Below are 21,659 nucleotides of genomic sequence, written 5' to 3' on the forward strand. Positions count from 1 at the left end.
AAACTATCAATAAGAGAAACTGTAAGAAAGAAATCAAGTCATAATGTGGTAACAAAAGACTGAGGCTAGGGTGAAAAAAAGACGCATACTTAGGCTATACTTAGATTCTTGTTTTAAATTATTTTTTTAATTTTTAAAAAAAAACTTATTTATTTACTTGACAGAGATCACAAGTAGGCAGAGAGGTAGGCAGAGAGAGAAAGGAGGGAGCAAGCTCCCTGCCAAGCAGAGAGCCCGATGTAGGATTCGATCCCAGGACCCCGAGATCATGACCTGAGCCGAAGGCAGAGGCCCAACCCACTGAGCCACCAAGGCGCACCTTGTTTTAAATTATTTTGATCTGTTAAAAGATCAGTATTGGGGGCGCCTGGGTGGCTCAGTGGGTTGGGCCGCTGCCTTTGGCTCAGGTCATGATCTCAGGGTCCTGGGATCGAGTCCCACATCGGGCTCTCTGCTCAGCAGGGAGCCTGCTTCCTCCTCTCTCTCTCTGCCTGCCTCTCTGCCTACTTGTGGTCTCTCTCTCTCTCTGTCAAATAAATTAAAAAAAAAAAAAAAAGATCAGTATTGACTTCCATTATTTCCCTGAATGAATCCTCCTCACCACCAACTCCCAAGCCCCCGACTGTCCCCCGCCAACAAAAGGCTGCTCATTCCTCTTCTTTTCCTTACCCATGTCCATTCTAGCCAGAAAGTTGGGTGATTTGGCTTGAACTTCCCCATTCACCTTTCACATCTAATCTGGTTGAGTATCTCTTGAATCCATTCACACCTTCTCCCTGGTCCACATTCAAGTCCACGTGGCCCTCTAGCCTTCCAGCCGTTCTGCCAGCCTCTGAGTCATAGTCTCTCTCTTCGGAACTCCCGGTGGGTCTCCACTGCTCTGAAGACAAAAATCTAAATTCCTGGTACATAAGGTTCTATTCCTGGCCCTTTTTACTTCTGGCTTCATCTCACTCTCTCCCTCCCGGGTTTACCTCTGGTTGGCTAGTGCTTTGTCTTTTAAGTCTCCGCTCTCAGTTCCTCATTTGTTCTAGAGAATTTTTGTTAGTTTTAACTGAGGCAAGGGCTTTACTTTTGTGCTGATATTAGTAATTTTTCTTGACTGGTGGCTGAATATTTGCTGCAGAGAAAGGTTGGATCTTCTGAAAAGATGCTTAAAAAGTTGAATGTTTATATTATCCATGCTTACTCTATCAGACATCTTACAGTGCTGTTTTATTCACATTAACCTTGGCTTTACAAACAGGCGGAGACCCAAGGAGATAAAATAATTCAAGCCTTTGTGATTTTAAGTCTGTGCTTTGATATCTGACATGTTTGGCAAGTCATATAAATAAATGTTATTATTCAGACAAAGCAAAATGGTAGGACATCTTTAAGTGCTTTCCAGCCACTGTGCCTTTAAAACAGTATTGCTTTCTTTAGTTCAGTCTTTATTATGATTTTGTACTCTCCTTAGTCAGTGCAGCTTGAATAATTAGAAAATATTATGTTGTTACATTTCAAAAATAAAACAGTGCCTCAAAAATTAAACTTTCTGACTTTGAATGTTGCTCATGTAGACCTTGATTGTATACTTTAAAGTGGAGGAAGACCTCCTCTAAGAGTTTAGGGTGACAGTTACTACTAATACCATGTTTCACCTGGACTTCCTTCCACCTTCTCTTTTTAACAATGACAAATTAATAAGCTTTTGTTTATAAATATTCAAAACAGTAGTTTCTTTGTCATTTAATATTTGTCAAAGATTAATTGGAATTCCAAAAGTATGAAACAAAAAAATGATGAATTAGACTTTGTCAAAATTAAAAGCTGCTCCTCTTCAAAAAAACATGTAAGGAAAATGAAAAGATAAGCCACAGACTGGGAGAAAATATTTTCTGGTAAAGGATTTTGTTCCAGAAAATATAAAGAACTCGTAAAACTCCCTAAAAAAACAAAACCCAATTTTCATAAATGGGCAAAAGATTTGAACACCAATAACATAGATGGTAGACAACCACATGAAAAGATGCTTAACATGATTAGCTATTAGGGAAATGCAAATTACAACCACAGTGAAATACTAGTACTCATCTATTAGACTGACAGTACCCGGACAGAAAGCAATAGAAATCTTATGTATCTTAGTGGAAATGCAGAAGGGTACAGCCACTTGGAAAACATATTTAAACACACCATGCAGTTTAGCAATCCCATTCCTAGGTATTTACCCAAGAGAGGTAAGAATTTACTTATTTATTTATTTATCTATCTATAAACACACACATAAGACTTGTATGTGAATGTTTATAATTTCTTTATCCTTAACATCTTCAGTGGAAATAACCCAAATAAATGTGAATGGATAAACAAATTGTGCTATTTGCAAACAGCTGAATACCATCCAACATTATAGAAAGATGTATGCACTACTGCTACATGTAACAGTATGGATGTATCTCAAAAGCCATAGCTAGGTAAAAGAAACCAGGTACAAAAGGTTACATACAATATGGCCCATTAATATAACATTCTGGAAAGGTGATAGGAGCTAAAGTTGGATCAGTGGCTGCCAGGGGATGGGGTCATGGAGGAAGATTGACCGCAAAGGGGTAAGAGGAACTTTGAGGGGGGAATGGAAATGTTATGTTTCTTGACTGTAGTGGTAGTTATGTGACTCTGTACTTTTATCAGAATTCACTAAAAGGGTGATTTCAGGGCACCTGGGTGGCTTAGTCATTAAGCTTCTACCTTCTGCTCAGGTCATGATCCCAGGGTCCTGGGATCAAACCCCACATCAGCTCCCTGCTTAGTGGGAAGCCTGCTTCTCCCTCTCCCACTTCCCCTGCTTGTGTTCCCTCTTTCACTGTCTCTCTCTCTCTCTCTCTCAAATAAATAAAGAAAAAGTGGGGATGATTTTATTGTATGTAAACCAAACTGCCTTTAAAGAAAAAGTTAAAGCCAGTTTTCAACATCGGAAATTATCTTCACAAATTTAAGGGTAAAGAAAACTCTAGGAGATAGATCAGATGATTCCTAAATCAGGTCCCTTGTCTTTTGACTCAGTGGTGTTTTTTTTTAATCATGAATAAATTCTTATGTATTAAAAGTAATAGTCTTTTTTATATTACAGGATTTTGTGCCTGTATCAATGTACAATCCTCTTGCCTCCAAAACAAGATCTCTCTTCATTTATTTGATTCTTTATAAAGTTACTAAGTATGTTATTAAATTGTCTTCATGTATATCTTAGTTTGTGTCAAGTCTTATTCTTTCTTATGTACCCTTTGTGAGTGCTGTTGTAAATTCAGTCTTTTTTTCCATTTATACATATATACATATATATATATTTTTTTTAATTGTTAGACATTTGGTTGTTTCCAGTTTTTGGCTACTGTGGATGAAACTACGAACATTCTTTTACAAGTCTTTTTGTGGATGTGTATCACTTGGGTAAAGCGTACAAGTAGAACTTAGGGGTCATGGGGTATGTATGTGTTTTACTTAGCTTTTGGAGAAATTGCCATTTTTCAAAATGACTGTACCATTTTTGTATTCCGATCAGCAAGGCGAAAGAGTTCTGATAGTTTCACATACTTGCCTATATTCAGTGTTGACTTTTTAGCTTTAGCTATTCCAGTGGGCATCTGACTTTAATTTGAATTTCCCTCTAACGATGACCAATTTTTTTAATAGGGAGGATTATAGCATTTTTATTCATAATATCTGAAAATATCAAATGATTCAAAGAAAGCAATAGCATTATTGCTTGCATTATAAAGTTTGCATCTCATAAACATTGAGAAAAAGTAGACAGATGCACAAAAGAAATTTCTGTTTGATTCTGTTAAAAAGAGCTTCCACTGAGTGTTGATGGAAGTCAATAATGATGACCATTGCAGAGTTGAGGTGCTAATACTGAAAGGCGCAGAGGAACTGAATGATGGAAGTATTGTTCCTGTGGTTTTCCTTGATGGTAATATGAGGATTTCTTACTTCCAGACTTTATTCCAAAATATTGATCCAATTCTCTGTTCTGATTTCCTGACATTTCTTACCATGTCTGACCACAAGCCTCACAGTCTTCTTTTTAGTAACTTCCAGAGAATGACCTCTTCTTGCTTTGCTACCATTGCAGCTTTTCTCCAAGGCAGTATCTTGTAACAAATGCAGTAAATGCAACGTTGAACAATTTTTTATGAACTTTTTGGCCAAAGAAATATCTTTTATGAATTGTTTATGAAGGTCAAGTACTGTGCCCAGTTTTTATTGGGTTGCTTATATTTTTTCCATTACTTTGTTGGAGTTACTTGTATATTCTGGATGCAAGTCCTTTGACAGACATATATGTTGTGAATATTTTTTTCGCAGGCTGTGGCTTACCATTTAGTTTTCTTAACAATCTCTTTTGATGAGCAAAAGATGTTAGTTTTGATAGGCCCAATTTTTCAGTTTTTTCTTTTGTACTTCATATGTTTTGTGTCCTCTCTAAGAAATCTTTTTCTCCTTCAGGGTCAAACATATTTTCCTGTTTTCTGAAAACTTTATATGTTCGCTTTACGTTTGGCCTGTCATACACATACAAATTAATTTTTTGGTATAGTGTGAGAAATGCATAGAGGTTCTTTTCTCCCAAGATTTATATAGTTGTTCCAGGACTATTTGTTGAAAAGATGGTCATTTCTCCCATTTAATTGCTTTGGCCCCTTCTTTCATTATACATGCTAACTGGTTATTTGAAAAGAAATTTATGTTTTATATAACATATTTGTTAGTAGAACCATGTACTCTCTGAAATTTTCTTGTAATAGCAATTTTTCAGCTGATTCCTTTGGCCTAAATATGAAATTATATTACCAGTTAATAATGATCATTTGCTCCTTACTTCTCTTTCTGATGTCATCAGATGCTATTTCCAGAACGGTGCTAAAGGAGTGATGGTAGTGGGCATTCTTGTCTTACTCCTGACAAAAACGTTAGTGGGAATGCTTTTGTTTTATCATGAAGCACAATGAGATTTTTAGGGTTTTGGTTTTAAGGTCACCAGTTTCTCTACTGTGTGAGTACTAATAAATTTCTGCTTTATTAAGTGTTTTTATAAGTAGTAGACTTTGAATTTTATCAAATATTCTAGATCCTGTGAAGGTACTAATATGATTTTTTTCAACTGTTAATATGAGGAATTATAGTGATGTCCTAAAATATAAAGCTGTTCTTGCACTATCTGGTTGGTCACATTGGTTTACTTGGTCACTTTGGCTTATTCTTTTAATGTGCTGGATTCTATGTGGTAACATTTTTTTTATTTAGAGTTTTTGCACTGTGTTCACATAATAGGTCAGTTAATCTACAATTCCTCTAGTCTCTCTTTGTTAGGATTTCATTGGTGTTAAGCTGGTCTCTGAAGAGAATGTGGAAGCTTTTTCTGGAACAGTAAATAGTATTGATAATACCTGTTTAAATTGCTGGAAAAATTATACCAGTGATATTATTGGTGGCTGGTAGTAAATCTAAATAGTCTTAAAGCCCTTTCAAAAAACAATAGTGTGTCTCCTTTCTGTGGTCAATTATACCCTTAACTCTTCTAAAATTGTTGATTTTAGGGCGCCTGGGTGGCTCAGTGGGTTAAAGCCTCTGCCTTCGTCTCAGGTCATGATCCCAGGGTCCTGGGATCGAGCCCCACATTGGGCTCTTTGCTCATCAGGGAGCCTGCTTCCTCCTCTGTCTCTGCCTGCCTCTCTGCCTACTTGGGATCTCTGTCTGTCAAATAAATGGATAAAATCTTTAAAAAATATAAAAGTAAAAATAAAAAAATAAAATTGTTGATTTTATACTAAATTCCTGGGTTGGTTTTGTTTGGTTTTGTGTTTTATTGAGCAGGTATTCTTTTTTTTTTTTCCCCTAAAAGGTGTTATATATTTATTTGACAGACAGAGATCACAAGTAGGCAGAGAGGCAGGCAGAGAGAAGGAAACAGGCTCTCCACTGAGCAGAGAGCCTGATGCGGGGCTCGATCCCAAGACCCAGGGATCATGACCTGAGCCGAAGGCAGAGGCTTAACCCACTAAGCCACCCAGGCACCCTTGAGCAGATACTCTTAATGCAGATAGGGAATGTCGTGGGTGAGTTGTTTGTATGAAATACCTTACATATTGAGAATTAGTCACTGATTTGCCTATAGGAACTGAACTTGAATGATCATAAACCTTTAATGCACTGTTGAAATTGGAGGGGAGGTGAATGCTTCATTTAACCTCTTTATTACAAAGAATCTCTAATTAGGAGCTTTTACAGCTAGTATTTTTGTTAGACTAAAGCCTAATAGTAAGTACCTTTATTAGGAAAGTCTAAAGACAATAATGAACTCTGGAAATATGAAGATCGTTGGGATTTTTGTTTAGGGTGGGCAGGGACTGTTTGATCTCTTACTTGATAGAGTATTCCTTATTCAGTATTGGAGAACTAGATTGATCATTTGTTAGAAAGTTTCTTAAAGTTTAAAATAGAGAGTTTACTATTTGGATTGAAGATTTGTAGTCTGAATCTCCTTCCCTTTCTGTATGTGGTAAACTGAGTAATGGCCCACGACATCCATGACCTAATCCCTGGAATCTGTGAATGTTACTTCTGTGACAAAAGTGACTTTACAGGTGTGATTAAGTTAAGGATCTTAAGATGGGATGCTTATTCTGGACAATCTGGGTGGACCTTAAATGTAATCATTTGTCCTTTTATGAGAGAGGTGGGGGGGTTTGACTACAGTAGAGGAGAATGCAATATGACCACAGAAACAGAAATTGTGTGATGCAGCCAGGGGATTTAAGTCTTTTTGCAAAGGGATTTAAAGCTGTTTAAGGGCCAAGGAAAGTCAGTCTCTAAAAGCTGGAAAAAGCAAGGAAAAGATTCTCCCCTGGAGCCTCCAGAAGGAATCTGCCCAGCTGAACCTTGATTGAACCTTAAGACTCATTTTGGATTTCTGGCGATCAGAACCTTAAGACAATCAATGTGTATTGTTTGAAGCCCCTGTAGGTTTGTGGTGACAGCAGCCGCAGGAAGCCCATGCAGTGTGGCTACCCATCCACTAAACCTCAGCAGCCAGGCTTCTGCCTGTGGGGTTCAACTCCACAGCCCCAGCCCAGAAAAACAGTGCCTTTGTGAATGGAGGAAGGCAGAGAGGAAGGGAAAGTCAGGGGATTTGTATTTTACACGAGTCTTTTTGAGCATGGTATAGGTGTCTAGTTTCTGAATGAAGCAGAGAAAAACAGTAGGTTGAAAACTTGAAGCCTACCCATAACCAATAGATTATATAGTATTATTCTAGGGCATTCCTTATTAAAAATTGAACAGTAAAAAGTAGAAGATAGGGGCGCCTGGGTGGCTCAGTGGGTTAAGCCGCTGCCTTCGGCTCAGGTCATGATCTCAGGGTCCTGAGATCGAGTCCCGCATCGGGCTCTCTGCTCAGCAGGGAGCCTGCTTCCTCTCTCTCTCTGCCTGCCTCTCTGCCTACTTGTGATCTCTCTCTCTGTCAAATAAATAAATAAAATATTTTTTTTAAAAAAAAGTAGAAGATAATTGAGAAACCAAATAAACCAAACCATTTGAAATCCAAGAATGTCTCATGAGTTGAGGGGGAAAACCCATGCACACACATGGAGATGTCATATCTTAACTAAAATGTAGGTTCAGTCCTCCAATTCCTAGTTTGGATGAAAGTTCCAACAAGGTACTTAATTGCACTTTTGCCAAGTGAATGCAAGCAATAAACAAGCGTATATTATTATTTTATTTCATGACTAATTTTAATTCTTTGTTTAAAACAAGTTGTATATGCACGATACAGAAATCAAAATGCAAAAAATGGTGTGCAGTAAAAACCCATTGTTGCACTCCTGTCCACTAGTGATTTCATTTCTGTCCTCACAGGCAGCCTGTGTTACCATTATTTTATATTGTTCCAGATACAGTAAAACAAGTGAATTCCTAAATAAAGCCTCTTCCTCATCTGTGTATGCGGTTCATACATTGTTCTACCTCTTGTTTTTTTCAGTTTAACAATATGTCGGAGCTCCCTCCCTATCGCTGGGTAATGAGCATCCTTGTGTTTCGTGGTTGGGGTTATTCCATATCTCCAGCTTGCACTCCCGCTGCAGTGAGTGGATGTGCCCGTTTCTTTCCACCAAGGGTAGATAAACTGTAAAGGCCAGAAGTAAACATTTTAGACTTGTGGCTCACATGCATTCTCTGTTGTATATTCTTGGTTTGGTTTTGTTTGATTTGTTTTGTTTACAATCCTTCAAAAACATAAAACCATTGTGCTCAAAAAGGAGGCCAAGGGGCTATAGTTTGCTGAGTTTTGCAAACATATTGTTATCAGCGTGATGGGTAAAACAATGGTGTCCCAATGTAATTTATTTGTATTTTTCTTATCAGCAAAGTTGAGCATATTAGAGCCATTTACGTTTTCTTTTCTGTGACTGTTCATATCTTTTGTCCATTCTCCTATGATTGTTATTTATAGTAACATTTTATATAAGGGAAATTATCTCTTTGAAATGAATTGCAAATATTTTCCTCAGTTTTATCTTTATCTCTTTACTCGTAGAAGATTTTGTCAGGTAGAAATTGTTTTGAGTAGTAAAATTTGTCAGTTATTTGATGATGAGTGTTATGTAATACTTCATGCCTTTCCCATTCTGAGATTATCAAACAATTCTTCCAGAGTTTTTCCCCCCTGATGCTTTTGTGATTTTTTTTTTAAGATTTATTTATTTATCTGAGAGAGTGAGTGTGCACACATGAGTGGGGGGAGGGGCAGAGGGCGAGCGAATCTCAAGCAGACACCCCTTTGAGCAAGGAGCCCATGGCACAACCCTAAGATTGTGACTTGAGCTGAAATCAAGAGTCAGACGCTTAACCAACAGAGCTACCTAGGTGCCCCAGTGCTGTTGTGATTTTAATTTATCATCCAAATCTTTGATCCAGGTAGTTTATATTGGTGTGAGAAGAGATCTAACTTTATTTTTTTCCAGAAGGCTCACCAGTTATCCCAGTACCACTTATTAAATTATCCTCCATGCTTCCCTCCACACCTCTGTTTGAAATTACGCACTAAACCATAGTATGTAGTCAGATTTATGGCTGTATATTCTGTTCCATTGATCTATCTAGACAGGCTTTGCCTTTGAATTACAACTCACTCACTGAATTGCTGTGTGATCATATTTCATGGAGGAAATATAGATATAGTTAGAGAAATGATCAAATCTTCCTGCAACCTTCACCTGGACCCCTGTTCTTTGCTTTAACTCACCTCCTGTTACAAAGAAAGAGATGGCCCTCCTGCATGAGAAGTACCCTCTCTTCTATGTCATTAATTTCTGTTTTTTTTTTATTTTTGAAGTACAATTAACATACAGTGTTACATTAGTTTCAGGTGTACAATATAATGGTTCAACAATTCTGTAGATTACTCAGTGTTCATCACAGTAAGTGCTGTCTTCATTTTTTTTTAAAGATCTTATTTATTTATTTGACAGATCACAAGTAGGCAGAGAGGCAGGCAGAGAGAGAGAAGGGGAAGCAGGCTCCCCCCTGAGCTGAGAGCCCGATGTGGGGCTTGATCCCAGGACCCTGAGATCATGACCTGAGCCGAAGGCAGAGGCTTAACCCACTGAGCCACCCAGGTGCCCCATGTCTTCATTTGTTTTAAAAGAGAGAATATAGGGGGCTGGTGGTGAGGGTTGGAGGGAGAGGGAGAAAACCTTAAGCAGGCTCCATGCTCAGCACAGAACCAGATATGGGGCTCAATCTCCCAGTGAGTTCATTCAGTTTTGTGACTTTAAATACATCTGTAAACTGAGGCACCTGGGTGGCTCAGTTGGTTAAGCCTCTGCCTTCAGCTCAGAGTTGTGAGATTGAGCCCCACATTAGGCTCTGCACTCAGTGGGGAGTCTGCTTGAGATTCTCCTTCTCTCTCTGCCCTCCCAACTCATGCATGCATGTGCTTTCTCTATCTCTCTCAAATAAATAAATAATAAATAAATAAGAATTTTAAATGCGTCCGTAAACTAACTTTCAAATTTTTGTGCCCATCTCTACCCTCACTTATGAATTCCAGACCAGAACATCCAATGTCCTTTTCAGTTCCTAACTGGATATCTAATACACAAGCAAAGTTTAGGATTGCTTTCCCAGACCTATTCCTTCCTTTTTCCATGTTAGCTAGTGGTACCACCACCCATTCAGTATTTTTAGAAGATACACTTACCCTCCTGGCCTCCGCTTTTCTTCCATGTCAGCTGTTTCTCCAGAAGTATGCACATAGCATAGTAGTTGGGAGAGCCAGGTTGCCTCAGTTTGAGTCCTGACTCGGCCTTGAGCGAGTCAAGTTCTATGATCCAGATTCTTTAGCTTTCAAGTGAAATTAAGATGCTGCACATCTCACAGGACTGTTCATTCATAACCTGTGGTACCCAACTGAACTGATATGTCTTCGGTGCTCCGAGCAGTGCTGGCACTAGTGAGTACTCAGTAAAGATTTGTCATTGTTGTCCCCAGTACAGACAGTATTGATAGTTATGCAAGTACTAGTTAGGGGGACAAGTAGTATTAACAGTTGGGCCGCAGCTGCCGTAGGCCAAGCCTCTGACCTCTCCTGCATGGACGATGAGGCAGCCCCCTGTGCTCTCCATCCTTGCACCTCTACCAGCCACTCTGCACACACCCGCCAGGCTGATTTTTTAAAGATAGAAGTGAAGTTATGTTACTGTCTTGCTTAAAAACTCTCCAGGGCTTCCCATTACAATTAAAAGTAAACTCCCAACATTTTTCCGTGGCCTTCAAGGCTTTTTGTCATTGGCCTCTTTTACCTCTCGGTCTCACCTCCTGTTACCCTCCCCACTCTTACTCCCAAGGCTCCATCCCTTCTGGACTTCACTTGGTCCCTAAAATGTGCCAAACTCGCCCATTTTAGGTCTTTGCATTTGTCATTTGTCTGGAATGCTCTTCCCTCAGAGCTGTCTGGTTCTCTCTTAAAATTCAGGTCTCAGCTCAAATGCCATCTCCTCAAAGGAGTCATCCTTGACTGTCCTGGTTAAACTAGCCCTGTGCCCGTCATCTTCTGTATTGCACTCAGCACTGTGGAGTTTTCTTATTTGCATATGTGTTTGTTATAAGTTCTAGGTAGGCAAGGGCTTTGGCTTTCTACCATCAAAACAACATCTGGGCTAGGGATTGGGAGCTAAATTGTGGAATGCCAAGTTTTTGAACTGGGGAGAGCGGGGAGTGTCTCCTCGGTGGAAGCTTCTCATCCTTCATAGCCTCTTGAACGAATGAGACGTGCAGCTCCTAGTTATTAGGGACTGATTGCACTTTGGAAGAATGTCTTTGGGAATCTGCTTTTTTTACATCTACAGCACAATATTTTATAAAATTTAAATTTTACATATGTGTATTTTTGAAATAAATACAATGTAGCTATTTAAATTACGTATTTACAAATATTTAAACAGTATTTTAAATTGCTCTGGAAGGAAAAGTGTTCTAACCCAGTTGCTATAACTGCTAAATGTTTTGCTTTCAAAACACACACACACACACAGCTCACAGAGTAGACTTAACTGTTTTAAAAATAAGACAGTAGTTACATAGTCATGAAGTGATTACATCTACCAGCAAGTAAGGATCATAATGGTAAGAAATCATTTCCTGATTCACCTAGGAACACCAACAGCATTGTGTTCCATAAACTGCGTAGGCTGGGAAGACTTCAGGCTTTTAGTTCCTTATCTGCAAGATGCTGTTATTTTTCACTGTTTCTGAGGAATGATAGTCATTCACACTTTAATGATCATGTCCTTGGTACCCAGAAAAAGGGGGGGACTCAATTCTTGTTTGTTGAGTTGATCCAATTGCTAGCCTCCAAGTATGGATTCTTTACAGGACACTTTGCAGTGCAAGTTGCTTCTGCTAAAATGTTTATGATACACACTAAGAACAGGATCAGAAATTGCATATACAGTGTCAACTCAAGGTATGCTCCATACAGTCTGAAACCAGTCTCAAAGTACATGTTCATGTTGTTAAATGGATAGTAAGATTATGGGAGGTTGTGTTTGGTTTGGTTTGGTTTTTTTCCTTAAGGCTTTTCTGTTTGAGGGAGCTCCTGGGTGGCTCAAGTGTGGAACTCTTGGTTTTGACTCAGGTCATGACCCCGTGGGTCTGAGACTGAGCACCTTGTGGGGTTCTGCACCCAACGTGGAGTCTCTCCTTCTGCCCCTCCTCCCCACTCACTTGTGCACTCTTTCTTTCCCCGTCTCTGTACAATAAATAAACAAATCTTTAAGAAAAAGAAAGAAAGAAAGACTTTTCTGTTTGGGCAAATAGTCATATGGGTGTGATTTCTGGGTGCAGCTGAGAATTGCCCAACTCTTGGGTGCCTGTAAGCCAGTGGATGAGGCACAGACCCCCAGCAGACTGGCCTTGCCCAGACTTGTGGTCGGATCTCTAGTAGCAATGACCACTTTATACCAGTACTGTCTAAATCACTCCCCACAGTTGTCAGTCTGAGAACATTTATTTGTTCATTAAACATATTTGTACCAAATGGCTGATTTTGCCAAATTGTGTTACTCACGTCGGGTGTAGAGTAAGGCAGGTAGACGTGGCTCCCGGCACTCGAGTTGTTTCTGGTGTATTAGGGAAGAAGACCCCGAAGAAGCAGCTAACACATTCAGGCAGTTTCAACCTGGAATAATGGTTATGAGGGAAAATATCACAGATGCTGTAGGAGAACACAGGGCAGGGGAGAGATGAGAGTTTCAGGTAAGGCTGAGACCCCAACTGGAATCCAGACGCAGGATACTGCATGGCGAACCAAGGGAGGCCAGTGGGGATCTGGTGCAGCCGAGGTGGGGGACACTGGCATGGAACGGGAAGGCAGGCAGGAGGCGGTGTGGCCCTGCAAGCTGCAATTTGGGAAAGCCATACGGTAACCAAAAGCAGTCAGAGAACGCTGAGAAGGAAGGGTAGCAGCAGTACCCTGGAACACTGAAAAACAAAAAGCTTCTGGCTTGGGCTGCACACAGGCTGTTGGTTGTGACCTCATGGCCTCTTTCTCTAAGGCTGGGTGCTGGGTGCCATTAGCATAGAGCAGCAGCCAGCTTCTGGAGGAACCTGTCCTCCCACCCTGAGCACAGACTGACAGGTAGTACACAAATGCATGTTCTGGAGAAAGTGGGGGCACGCTGGATCCACCTATGTAAATTACGTCTACTCCATGGCGTCCCTTGGGAGGTGTGATACACAGTATCGGAGTCTATCTATAATTCTGCTACCAAGTTACTGGGATGAGATTCCTTCATTTATAAACTGATAGGGAGTAAGCCTTTCAGTCGGCAACCTTTTTTTTTTTTTTTTGCAGGCCCAATGGAAGGGGAGTCAGTTGTTTCTTACTAGAATTAGAAGAAACATCTCTTCTAAAACATCTCTTCTAATTATTGTTAGTAAAGGTTAACATGAGAACAAAGTGATTGTTTGGCATGTTTTCATAGTCTCTGATTATGCTCTAATACCTGCAGTACTCCATTATTGTCACCATGTGGTTGCACTGGGAAATTTTCATTGTGGGTCACAGCTCATTACTAAAAACGAGCTGTTCTAGGAGAAATGCCCTTGACTCATATACTTGTTGTATTGTCATGGTGTTCCCTGATAAGTGCTTCTTCCTCTAAATGAGCATACTTGCCATCTGTTTCAAATCACCACAGTGATTTCATGAAAATGAAAACTAGTATCTTGAAGCCCAAGGACACCGTATCTCTTCCCTACACTTGCAATTCTGAAGAAGAATGTACTGAACTTTGCTTATTTTTTCATCCTTTCTAGATTCTTCTTACTCCTTTGCTGCAAACTCTGTGTCACGAGATGGCTGCAAACAAGCCCAAGGGTCAGAATTCTTTGGCCCTACACAAGGTCATCATGGTGGGCAGTGGTGGTGTGGGCAAGTCTGCTCTGACCCTACAGTTCATGTACGATGAGGTGAGTGCCCGTTTTATAATGGATAGCAAACTTTGGGTTTAGAGAGGATTTCTTATAATGGATAGCAAACTTTGGGTTTAGAGAGGCTTCGTTTTGGTGCTATTTTAAGTATATCCCTGAATCCTTGAAAGCTACTAAACCTTTTTTTTTTTCCCCCATTTTTCAGTTCAGAGCCAACATTTAAAAACAAATCAAACCTGGAAGCAGTACCTCCTTTAAAGCAATCTAACTTTGGCTTTTTCGTTTTAAGTGTTTAATGGAGGTTCCCATCTTGAATCAATGGAACTGGTAGATATAGTACCTAATTGAGACTTAAAGTTGACGTAATAAGGTGTCCTGTGATAATAATAGTAATACTAATAAAACAATTCTAATAATAGTGGAAAAATTAGTTGTAGTATTTGGCATGGCGCTACACTCACCATTAGGTAAAGGCTGTGTCCCTAAAACGTAATTCTGAGAAGGCCACAGATTTGTGTGCCTGTATGTATATCAGACTTGACTGCCTCAGAGTTAAGGTCTCAGCCCACATACAGCAGTATATTCTTTCCCTAGAAGATTCTTATCAAGCTTAAATGATTTAAGAGTTGAAAATCCAGTTGAAGCATTTATCCTCAACTCTTCCTTCCAGAGCAGCAAGGTTATATGTTTCTCTTTCTTACTTAATCCTCATTAACAACCCTGCACAGTGTGGTAGTATCACCATTTTACAGATGAGAAAACATAACCTCAGAGAGGTTTCTCAACCTGCCCCAGAGGAGTGATCTCCATTGAGAAACGGAGCCCGAAGCCTAGTCCCCTCTAACAGCAGACCCTGCAGGTCCTTACCCCCAAGTTGCCTTACCCCCCAGATGCTGCTCATAGCATCTGTCACACCCACAAACAGCTTAAATCCAGCCATTATCTTGCTCATTGGGGACCATAACAAAGAAGTTGAACTTGCTGATTTATCTGTTCAATCTGTTTTCTATACTATTCATTTTAATAGCTAGTCTTTCAAACTAATAGCTAAATCCAGCCCCTTATCAGTAAGGAGGAGTTCAAAGGTAGGACTAGTCACATACCTGACATTTGTTAAATGGTTAAGCTTTCATTTAGTATTCAATAATAGTAATATTCACAGTAGTATCTGATATCTGAATATTTATATTTGTTAAATCTTCATAAATACTTAATACTTATAAAAATAAGCATAAAAATATAGAATGTTCTGTAGCCTTTATAGTTACAAATACACTGTGTTCATTTTTTAAATAATTATGTATTGAGTATCTTCTCTGTACTAGGCACTGTTCTAAGTTCTGGAAGCTACAGTGATGAGTAGAATAGTCAAGGTCCCTGCTCTCAGGGTTGTATTCTCGTAGGAGGATATAGATATTTGAGCAAATAAACAAGAAAATATCAGATATTGAAAATATTTATAGGAGCTAATAAAAAAAAATCCTGCAAAAGTATGTATGTATACATAGACACATGCAAACAGTGATACACTGATCAAAAAAAAAAAAAAAAAAAATACCAAGGTGAGATTTACAGAGTTGAAGATAGATGTGGGAACGTAAAGTTGTTTAATTTTATTATTTTAAAAAGCAGACATTTAGAGAACGATCTCATAAGTCCGTGCTTTGCCATTATACTGAGTAGTATAAGCCACTTTATTGACGTGGTTCATTTTAGAGAAGAGATCTCATAGCAGCTTTCAGTGCTCACCTCAATATTGACTCACTTTCAAGTGATTTCCACAATTCCAGCATGAAAATTTTTATTTTCAAATAAACTCCTTTCAGGAGTTTTTAGATATTTGATTGAACAGATGTATAATCGTTTTTGCAGGTATGGTGTTTTCAGGAAGAAAAAGGCCTAGCTCTCAAGCTGTAAACACTCTAGACGTACTCCTTTAAATCCTTGCTTTTTGCAAAAGTAGAAGCCACCAAATTATCTAACATGAAAATGTGAATTAACGTAGTGTTAACCATTGAGGAACATGGAAGGAAGAGTGCATAGGACCTCTCTGTACTGTTTTGGCAACTTCACATGAATCTCTATCTCATCTTTTCTAGTTTGTGGAGGACTATGAGCCTACCAAAGCAGACAGCTATCGGAAGAAGGTAGTGCTGGATGGGGAGGAAGTGCAGATCGATATCTTGGATACAGCTGGGCAGGAGGACTATGCTGCAATTAGAGACAACTACTTTCGGAGCGGGGAGGGCTTCCTCTGTGTCTTCTCTATTACAGAAATGGAATCCTTTGCAGCCACAGCCGACTTCAGGTATGGCGGGGACTGGGGCCTTTGCACTTTGTGCACAGTAGTGTCTTCCCCCGAAACAGGCGGACAGCTAGAGGTGGTTATTTGTCAGTCTTCCGCTCTGCTGTGATCATGTTTACTCCCTCTTCGATGGCGGTCTATGACCCTGTCCCCGGTGTACGGACACTCAGATAACCCGTACACCTTTCTGCTGTCTTACCGCTGTCCCCATGCCGCCTGCACTGGGGCGTGTCACTGTGACAGCCTCAGTATCTGTTCCTGCAGTATTTCTCTCTGGAATAGAATATTGTTGCTGCCATCAGAGTTGACATTGGCTCATATCATGGAGCTCTGCCCCAGATTTTAGATCTTTCAGTGTTGGTCACCGGTGTCCCGCGCCTGTGTAATGCTCAGTGGGCTCAGCGCCATCCTCCTCACGACACAGATGCCAGACAGCACACACTGATTTTTTTAATAGAAATAAAAATACTATAGATTGGCATACGAGGTTGTGTTATATATTTTTTATATCTTCTTTACTATTTGCTTAATCAAAATCTGTCAGCCATTTGGTTTGCAGGGGGCTGGCTGGTGAAGGGGAGAGAAGTTCTGAGAGATCTACAGCATAAATAAGTTCTTGAGTAGTCTCATATTCTATATGCATAATCAAAAGTATTCTTTGGCGGGGGGTAAAGATTTTATTTATTTATTTTAGAGAGAGTGAGCAGGGAGAGGGAGAGATCCCAAGCAGACTCCGCACTGAGTGCGGAGCCAGATGCAGGGTCAGTCCCACCACCCCAGGGTCATGACCTGAGCCAAAACCAATGGACACTCAACCCACTGAGCCACCCAGGTATCCCCAAAAGTATTCTTTAATTATATCTTTTTTATTTCTGTGTTACAAGTTTGCCTTGGTATGAGGGACACAAAAGGAACACATAGTGTATCCTCTATTTTCGAGATTCATACAGCCTAGTTGAAAAAGGGGTGAAACCAAGAGCAAGTTGGTGACAATGTAGGAGACGTGGGCAGTGATCATTGCAGGGACCCAGGAGAGGAGAGAAGCCCAGAGGCCTTCACGAGATAGCTGAGCCTGAAGGATAAGGATTTCCACCGATGAGGAAAGTTTTCCGGGGGTTGAGCAAAAACTGAACCTGGGCTTGTATACCTCAGCCTATATAAAGCTTGCTTTTCGGGCGCCTGGGTGGCTCAGTGGGTTAAGCCGCTGCCTTCAGCTCAGGTCATGATCTCAGGGTCCTGGGATCGAATCCCGCATTGGGCTCTCTGCTCAGCAGGGAGCCTGCTTCCTCCTCTCTCTCTCTGCCTGGCTCTCTGCCTACTTGAGATCTCTCTCTCTCTCTCTGTCAAATAAATAAATAAATAATCTTTTAAAAAAAAAAAAAAACTTGGTTTTCATGTACACTTGAAAGTCTCAAGAACTTAAAGGAATCTAAGAGAGCATTCTTTGCAAAAAAAACATGTCATTGAGAAACTTTTAAAATGCAGACTTATGGGGCACCTGGGTGGCTCATTTGGTTAAGTGTCTGACTTCTGCTCAGGCCATGATCCCAGGGTCCTGGGATCGAGCCCTGTAATCGATCTCCCTGCTCATGCGGAACTTGCTTCTCCCTCTGCCGGCTGCTCCTCCTGCTTGTGCTCTCTCTCACTCTTAAATAAATAAAGAAATAAAATGCAGATTAATTTATAAAATTAACTTTGTTGGCTTCTCTAAGGTAGGAGTTTTGTATGTGGTAAAGTGCTTGCGACAGTGCCGCCGGCACACTTACTACACTCTCAGAGTCAGCTTGATGTGCCTGTGTTTTTCCTGAGGAGGGGAAAACTCTTGAGAGCAGGACCCATTTCTCACCTGTCCAAGTATCCTTAGTGCCCGTATTTGGCACGGTTCCTGGCGTGTATCATACAGGGCCTGCTCAGTAAACATTTGATAAAAGTGTTAGGAAACTCTCTCTCCATCTACCCCCCCCTCTTTTTTTTTGGTTCTCACTTTTCTTATGTCAAAAATGAAGAAATTGGATCAGTTTGTGAAGGTACTTTGCTATTCCAAAATTCTATAACAGCCTCTAACACTCTATTTAAAGTAAAATGTGTCTGAAGATTGTAGACATAACATTGCCTTTCTCTGACATCCAGGAAAGTAGCTCATTCAAACCAACTAATTAACTTAAGGATATTGTCCTCTCACCCCTGAACCCAGTAAGTCCAGGCTTTCCGTGGCCACGTTTCTGATACAGTGATTAATGCTATCACTGCACTTTCTCTGTTGCTCTTCCTGAAGGAGGGATTCAGAGTGCCTTAGTAGGTGTTTATTAAAAAATAAACTAATGACTGTATATACTTATACACATATGACCAGAAGTACCAGAGTCCCGAAAACCAGTGTTGGTCTCGGCCGGTTAGTGAGACAGGTGGTAAGTCTGTTGTTGTGAACATCTTAGTCGAGACTGTAGATCACAAAGGAAGCTGGCTAAGAAGGTACCAGCACATTTGTTGTTACGGGAAAAAGATGATTGCTGGCCAGTATCCTCTTCACAAGCACATCAGAAATGGGATAGTAGTGATGACGAGTGTGGACGCGCTCCTTGCAAGAGGTGGCGTGCGTGGTGGGAAACACCCAGCCCTCCAGTCCTGTACAGCTCAGCATGTGTCCCCCAGTTACTATGCCCCAGAGACCTCATTCCTTTTTCCGTGGGGTGCTTAAGGTAAGTACGGATCCCCAAAAGATGGAGGTGACTGTGTAGTCCATTATTCATTCATGCTAGAAACTAGGAATTAGGGTCCGGAGAGCTGCCTGCATACACGGAGTCGGCTCGGGTGCTGACGACTTTGAAAATCAGGTGAATGAAGGAATACTAAAAGTGACCCTGCCCAGTACTCAGCAGCGCTCACCACACACCAGGCACTGCTCTGAGCCTCAGCAACATGCGCTAGATACTAGCGAATTTCATAGACTCGAAGACACACATTTTTTGCATTTTATCATCTTTCAAAATCGGGGCCATGTCCTGTAGGAGGACAGCCTACAGTTGTAAGTGGCAGCGGCTTTTTCTCTGTGGTGCGTAACGTATTGTGTGCAGTTAGTGGCACTAAAAGCCCGTGGCCCATGGGGAACACTCAGTAAATGTCTCACCGTGGTGGTGGTGGTGGCAGTGGTATTCAGGCAACACTGCCGAGGAAGCCCAGTGTAGACAAATCTGAGATTGAGATTGGCGAAGATGCCTGTTCCATCTCAAACATCGTGATAGATCCCTGCAGTCAGTGTCCTCAGCTGACTTGCCATTCTAATCACCCCTTTAACTTTCTCATTTTCTTTTAGTCTAAATTACCGTTCCTGTAGTTTCAGTGTCTCTGTTTCAAAGGAGAGGCATCAGAAGGGTAGCAAGAGAATGATGATTTTTTTTTAAGATTTTATTTATTTATTCGACAGAGAGAGAGATCACAAGTAGGCAGAGAGAGAGGAGGAAGCAGGCTCCCTGCTGAGCAGAGAGCCCGATGCGGGACTCGATCCCAGGACCCTGAGATCATGACCTGAGCCGAAGGCAGCGGCTTAACCCACTGAGCCACCCAGGCGCCCCAAGAATGATGATTTTAGAAGAAAACTTCTTTCTCCAATAGAGTACTAGTAATCATTAAGAACAGCTCGCATTTGTTGAACATTTCCTGTGTGTCAGACCCAATTACATTTCATCCTCCGAGCAACTGTTCTGTTATGAGCCTCATTTTATACATGAGGAGACTGATGCAGAGAAGTACTCATTGCTCAGAGGCACGTGATTAGGAGGAACAGAGAGCCTTCATACCTTTAAAATTGGTGATGGCGGGGCGCCGGGGTGGCTCAGTGGGTTAAAGCTTCTGCCTTCGGCTCAGGTTATGATCTCAGGGTCCTGGGATCGAACCCCGCATCGGGCTCTCTGCTCAGCGGGGAGCCTGCTTCCCCATCTCTCTCTGCCTGCCTCTCTGGCTACTTGTGATCTCTGTCAAATAAATAAACAAAATTTAAAAAAATAAATAAAAATAAAATTGGTGATGGCATATAACTTCTCTCTGAACACCAAAATCTATACTCAAGAGATGTCTGGCCTGGGCAGGGCTTTTAAAAACATTTAGTGGGACCATTGATATGAGGTTAATAAGAATGGCACTTTCTCCCTCTGTGGTCCTCCTCCCCAAATCCCATGACCCCCGTTTAATCACATGAGAAAAACATCAGACAAATCCCTGTTGAGAGATTTTCTACAAATGAGCTGATCAACAAGCCTCAGAACTGTCAGGGTCATCAAAAACAAGGCAAGTCTGGGAACTGTCAGAGCCGCTCTAAGGAGAGTTGATGACTAAATGTCGCATGGGATCCTGGACAGGATCCTGGGACAGGAAAAGGACATTAGGTAAAAATGAAGAACATCTGAATAAGATTTGGACTTCAGTTAATAAAGACGGATCAAGATTGGCTTATTAGTTGTGATAAATGCACACACCAGCGTAAGATGTTACCAGTAGGGGACACTGGGTGCAGAGAGTACGGGAACTCTGTACTCTCTTCACAGCTTCTCTGCACATCTAAAACCACCCTTCTCGTAAGTTTATTTTTAAAAAAGCAGGAAAAGGAGGAAGTTGCTTCTGACACTTCCATTTTGTACCTCCACTGCCGTTTTATACTCCCTTCTCTGATGTATTCTTCCTTCATCCAAGAAGTGAGTATGTAATGCAAGTGATTGATGATAAAATAAGGAGGATGTGATGCTCATTTCCCATCATGCAATGAATGAGCTCATTGTTATTGTAAAGAATCCTGTGAATCAATGCTCATTGCAGCTGGTGTTTGTTGTTTTGTTGGTCAGACACAAGGGGGTAATATTAATATTTCTTTCTCATTTCCTCCTATCCAGGGAGCAGATTTTAAGAGTAAAAGAAGATGAGAACGTTCCATTTCTGCTGGTTGGTAACAAATCAGATTTAGAAGATAAAAGGCAGGTTTCCGTAGAAGAGGCAAAAACCAGAGCCGACCAGTGGAATGTCAACTATGTGGAAACATCTGCTAAAACTCGAGCTAATGTTGACAAGGTAAAGGGCGGCCCTCCTTATGGCTACATCGTGTTAACAAGTTGATTCGCTCTAACTCAGCTCCATTGTGTCTAGAGATTTGTGACACTTGCAGATAGTGATATAGTATGTGCTGATTCTCATCCACCCTGAGTGCTCAAACACGGCCTGTTAGGAATTTCTTCCTTCACCTTGTCCTCGGGTTCCCAAGAGACCCTGAAACACGAGACACCACTTTTTTTCTAGCACTGACGGGATTTCTGACCTGAATCCCTGCCCTTTTTAAATTTTTCTTTTTTCTTATCATGATGGGCTGGGTAGTTTAGAAGGCATGGCG

At 40.8% G+C, this 21,659-nt stretch overlaps 1 protein-coding gene across 1 annotated transcript in view; it reads left to right on the forward strand.

Annotated features, from left to right (window-relative positions):
• Positions 1 to 21,659, forward strand: part of RALA (RAS like proto-oncogene A) — a 74,247-nt gene that overhangs the window by 45,275 nt on the left and 7,313 nt on the right. Inside the window, exons 2-4 of the mRNA XM_044245653.1 lie at positions 13,867 to 14,019; positions 16,080 to 16,288; positions 21,169 to 21,343. Of these exons, the coding sequence (XP_044101588.1) occupies positions 13,906 to 14,019; positions 16,080 to 16,288; positions 21,169 to 21,343 (498 nt within the window). The 5' untranslated portion in view covers positions 13,867 to 13,905. The remainder of the gene's footprint in view (positions 1 to 13,866; positions 14,020 to 16,079; positions 16,289 to 21,168; positions 21,344 to 21,659) is intronic.

Source organism: Neovison vison, chromosome 4, assembly GCF_020171115.1.
Source record: "Neovison vison isolate M4711 chromosome 4, ASM_NN_V1, whole genome shotgun sequence".
NCBI lineage: Eukaryota > Metazoa > Chordata > Mammalia > Carnivora > Mustelidae > Neogale > Neogale vison.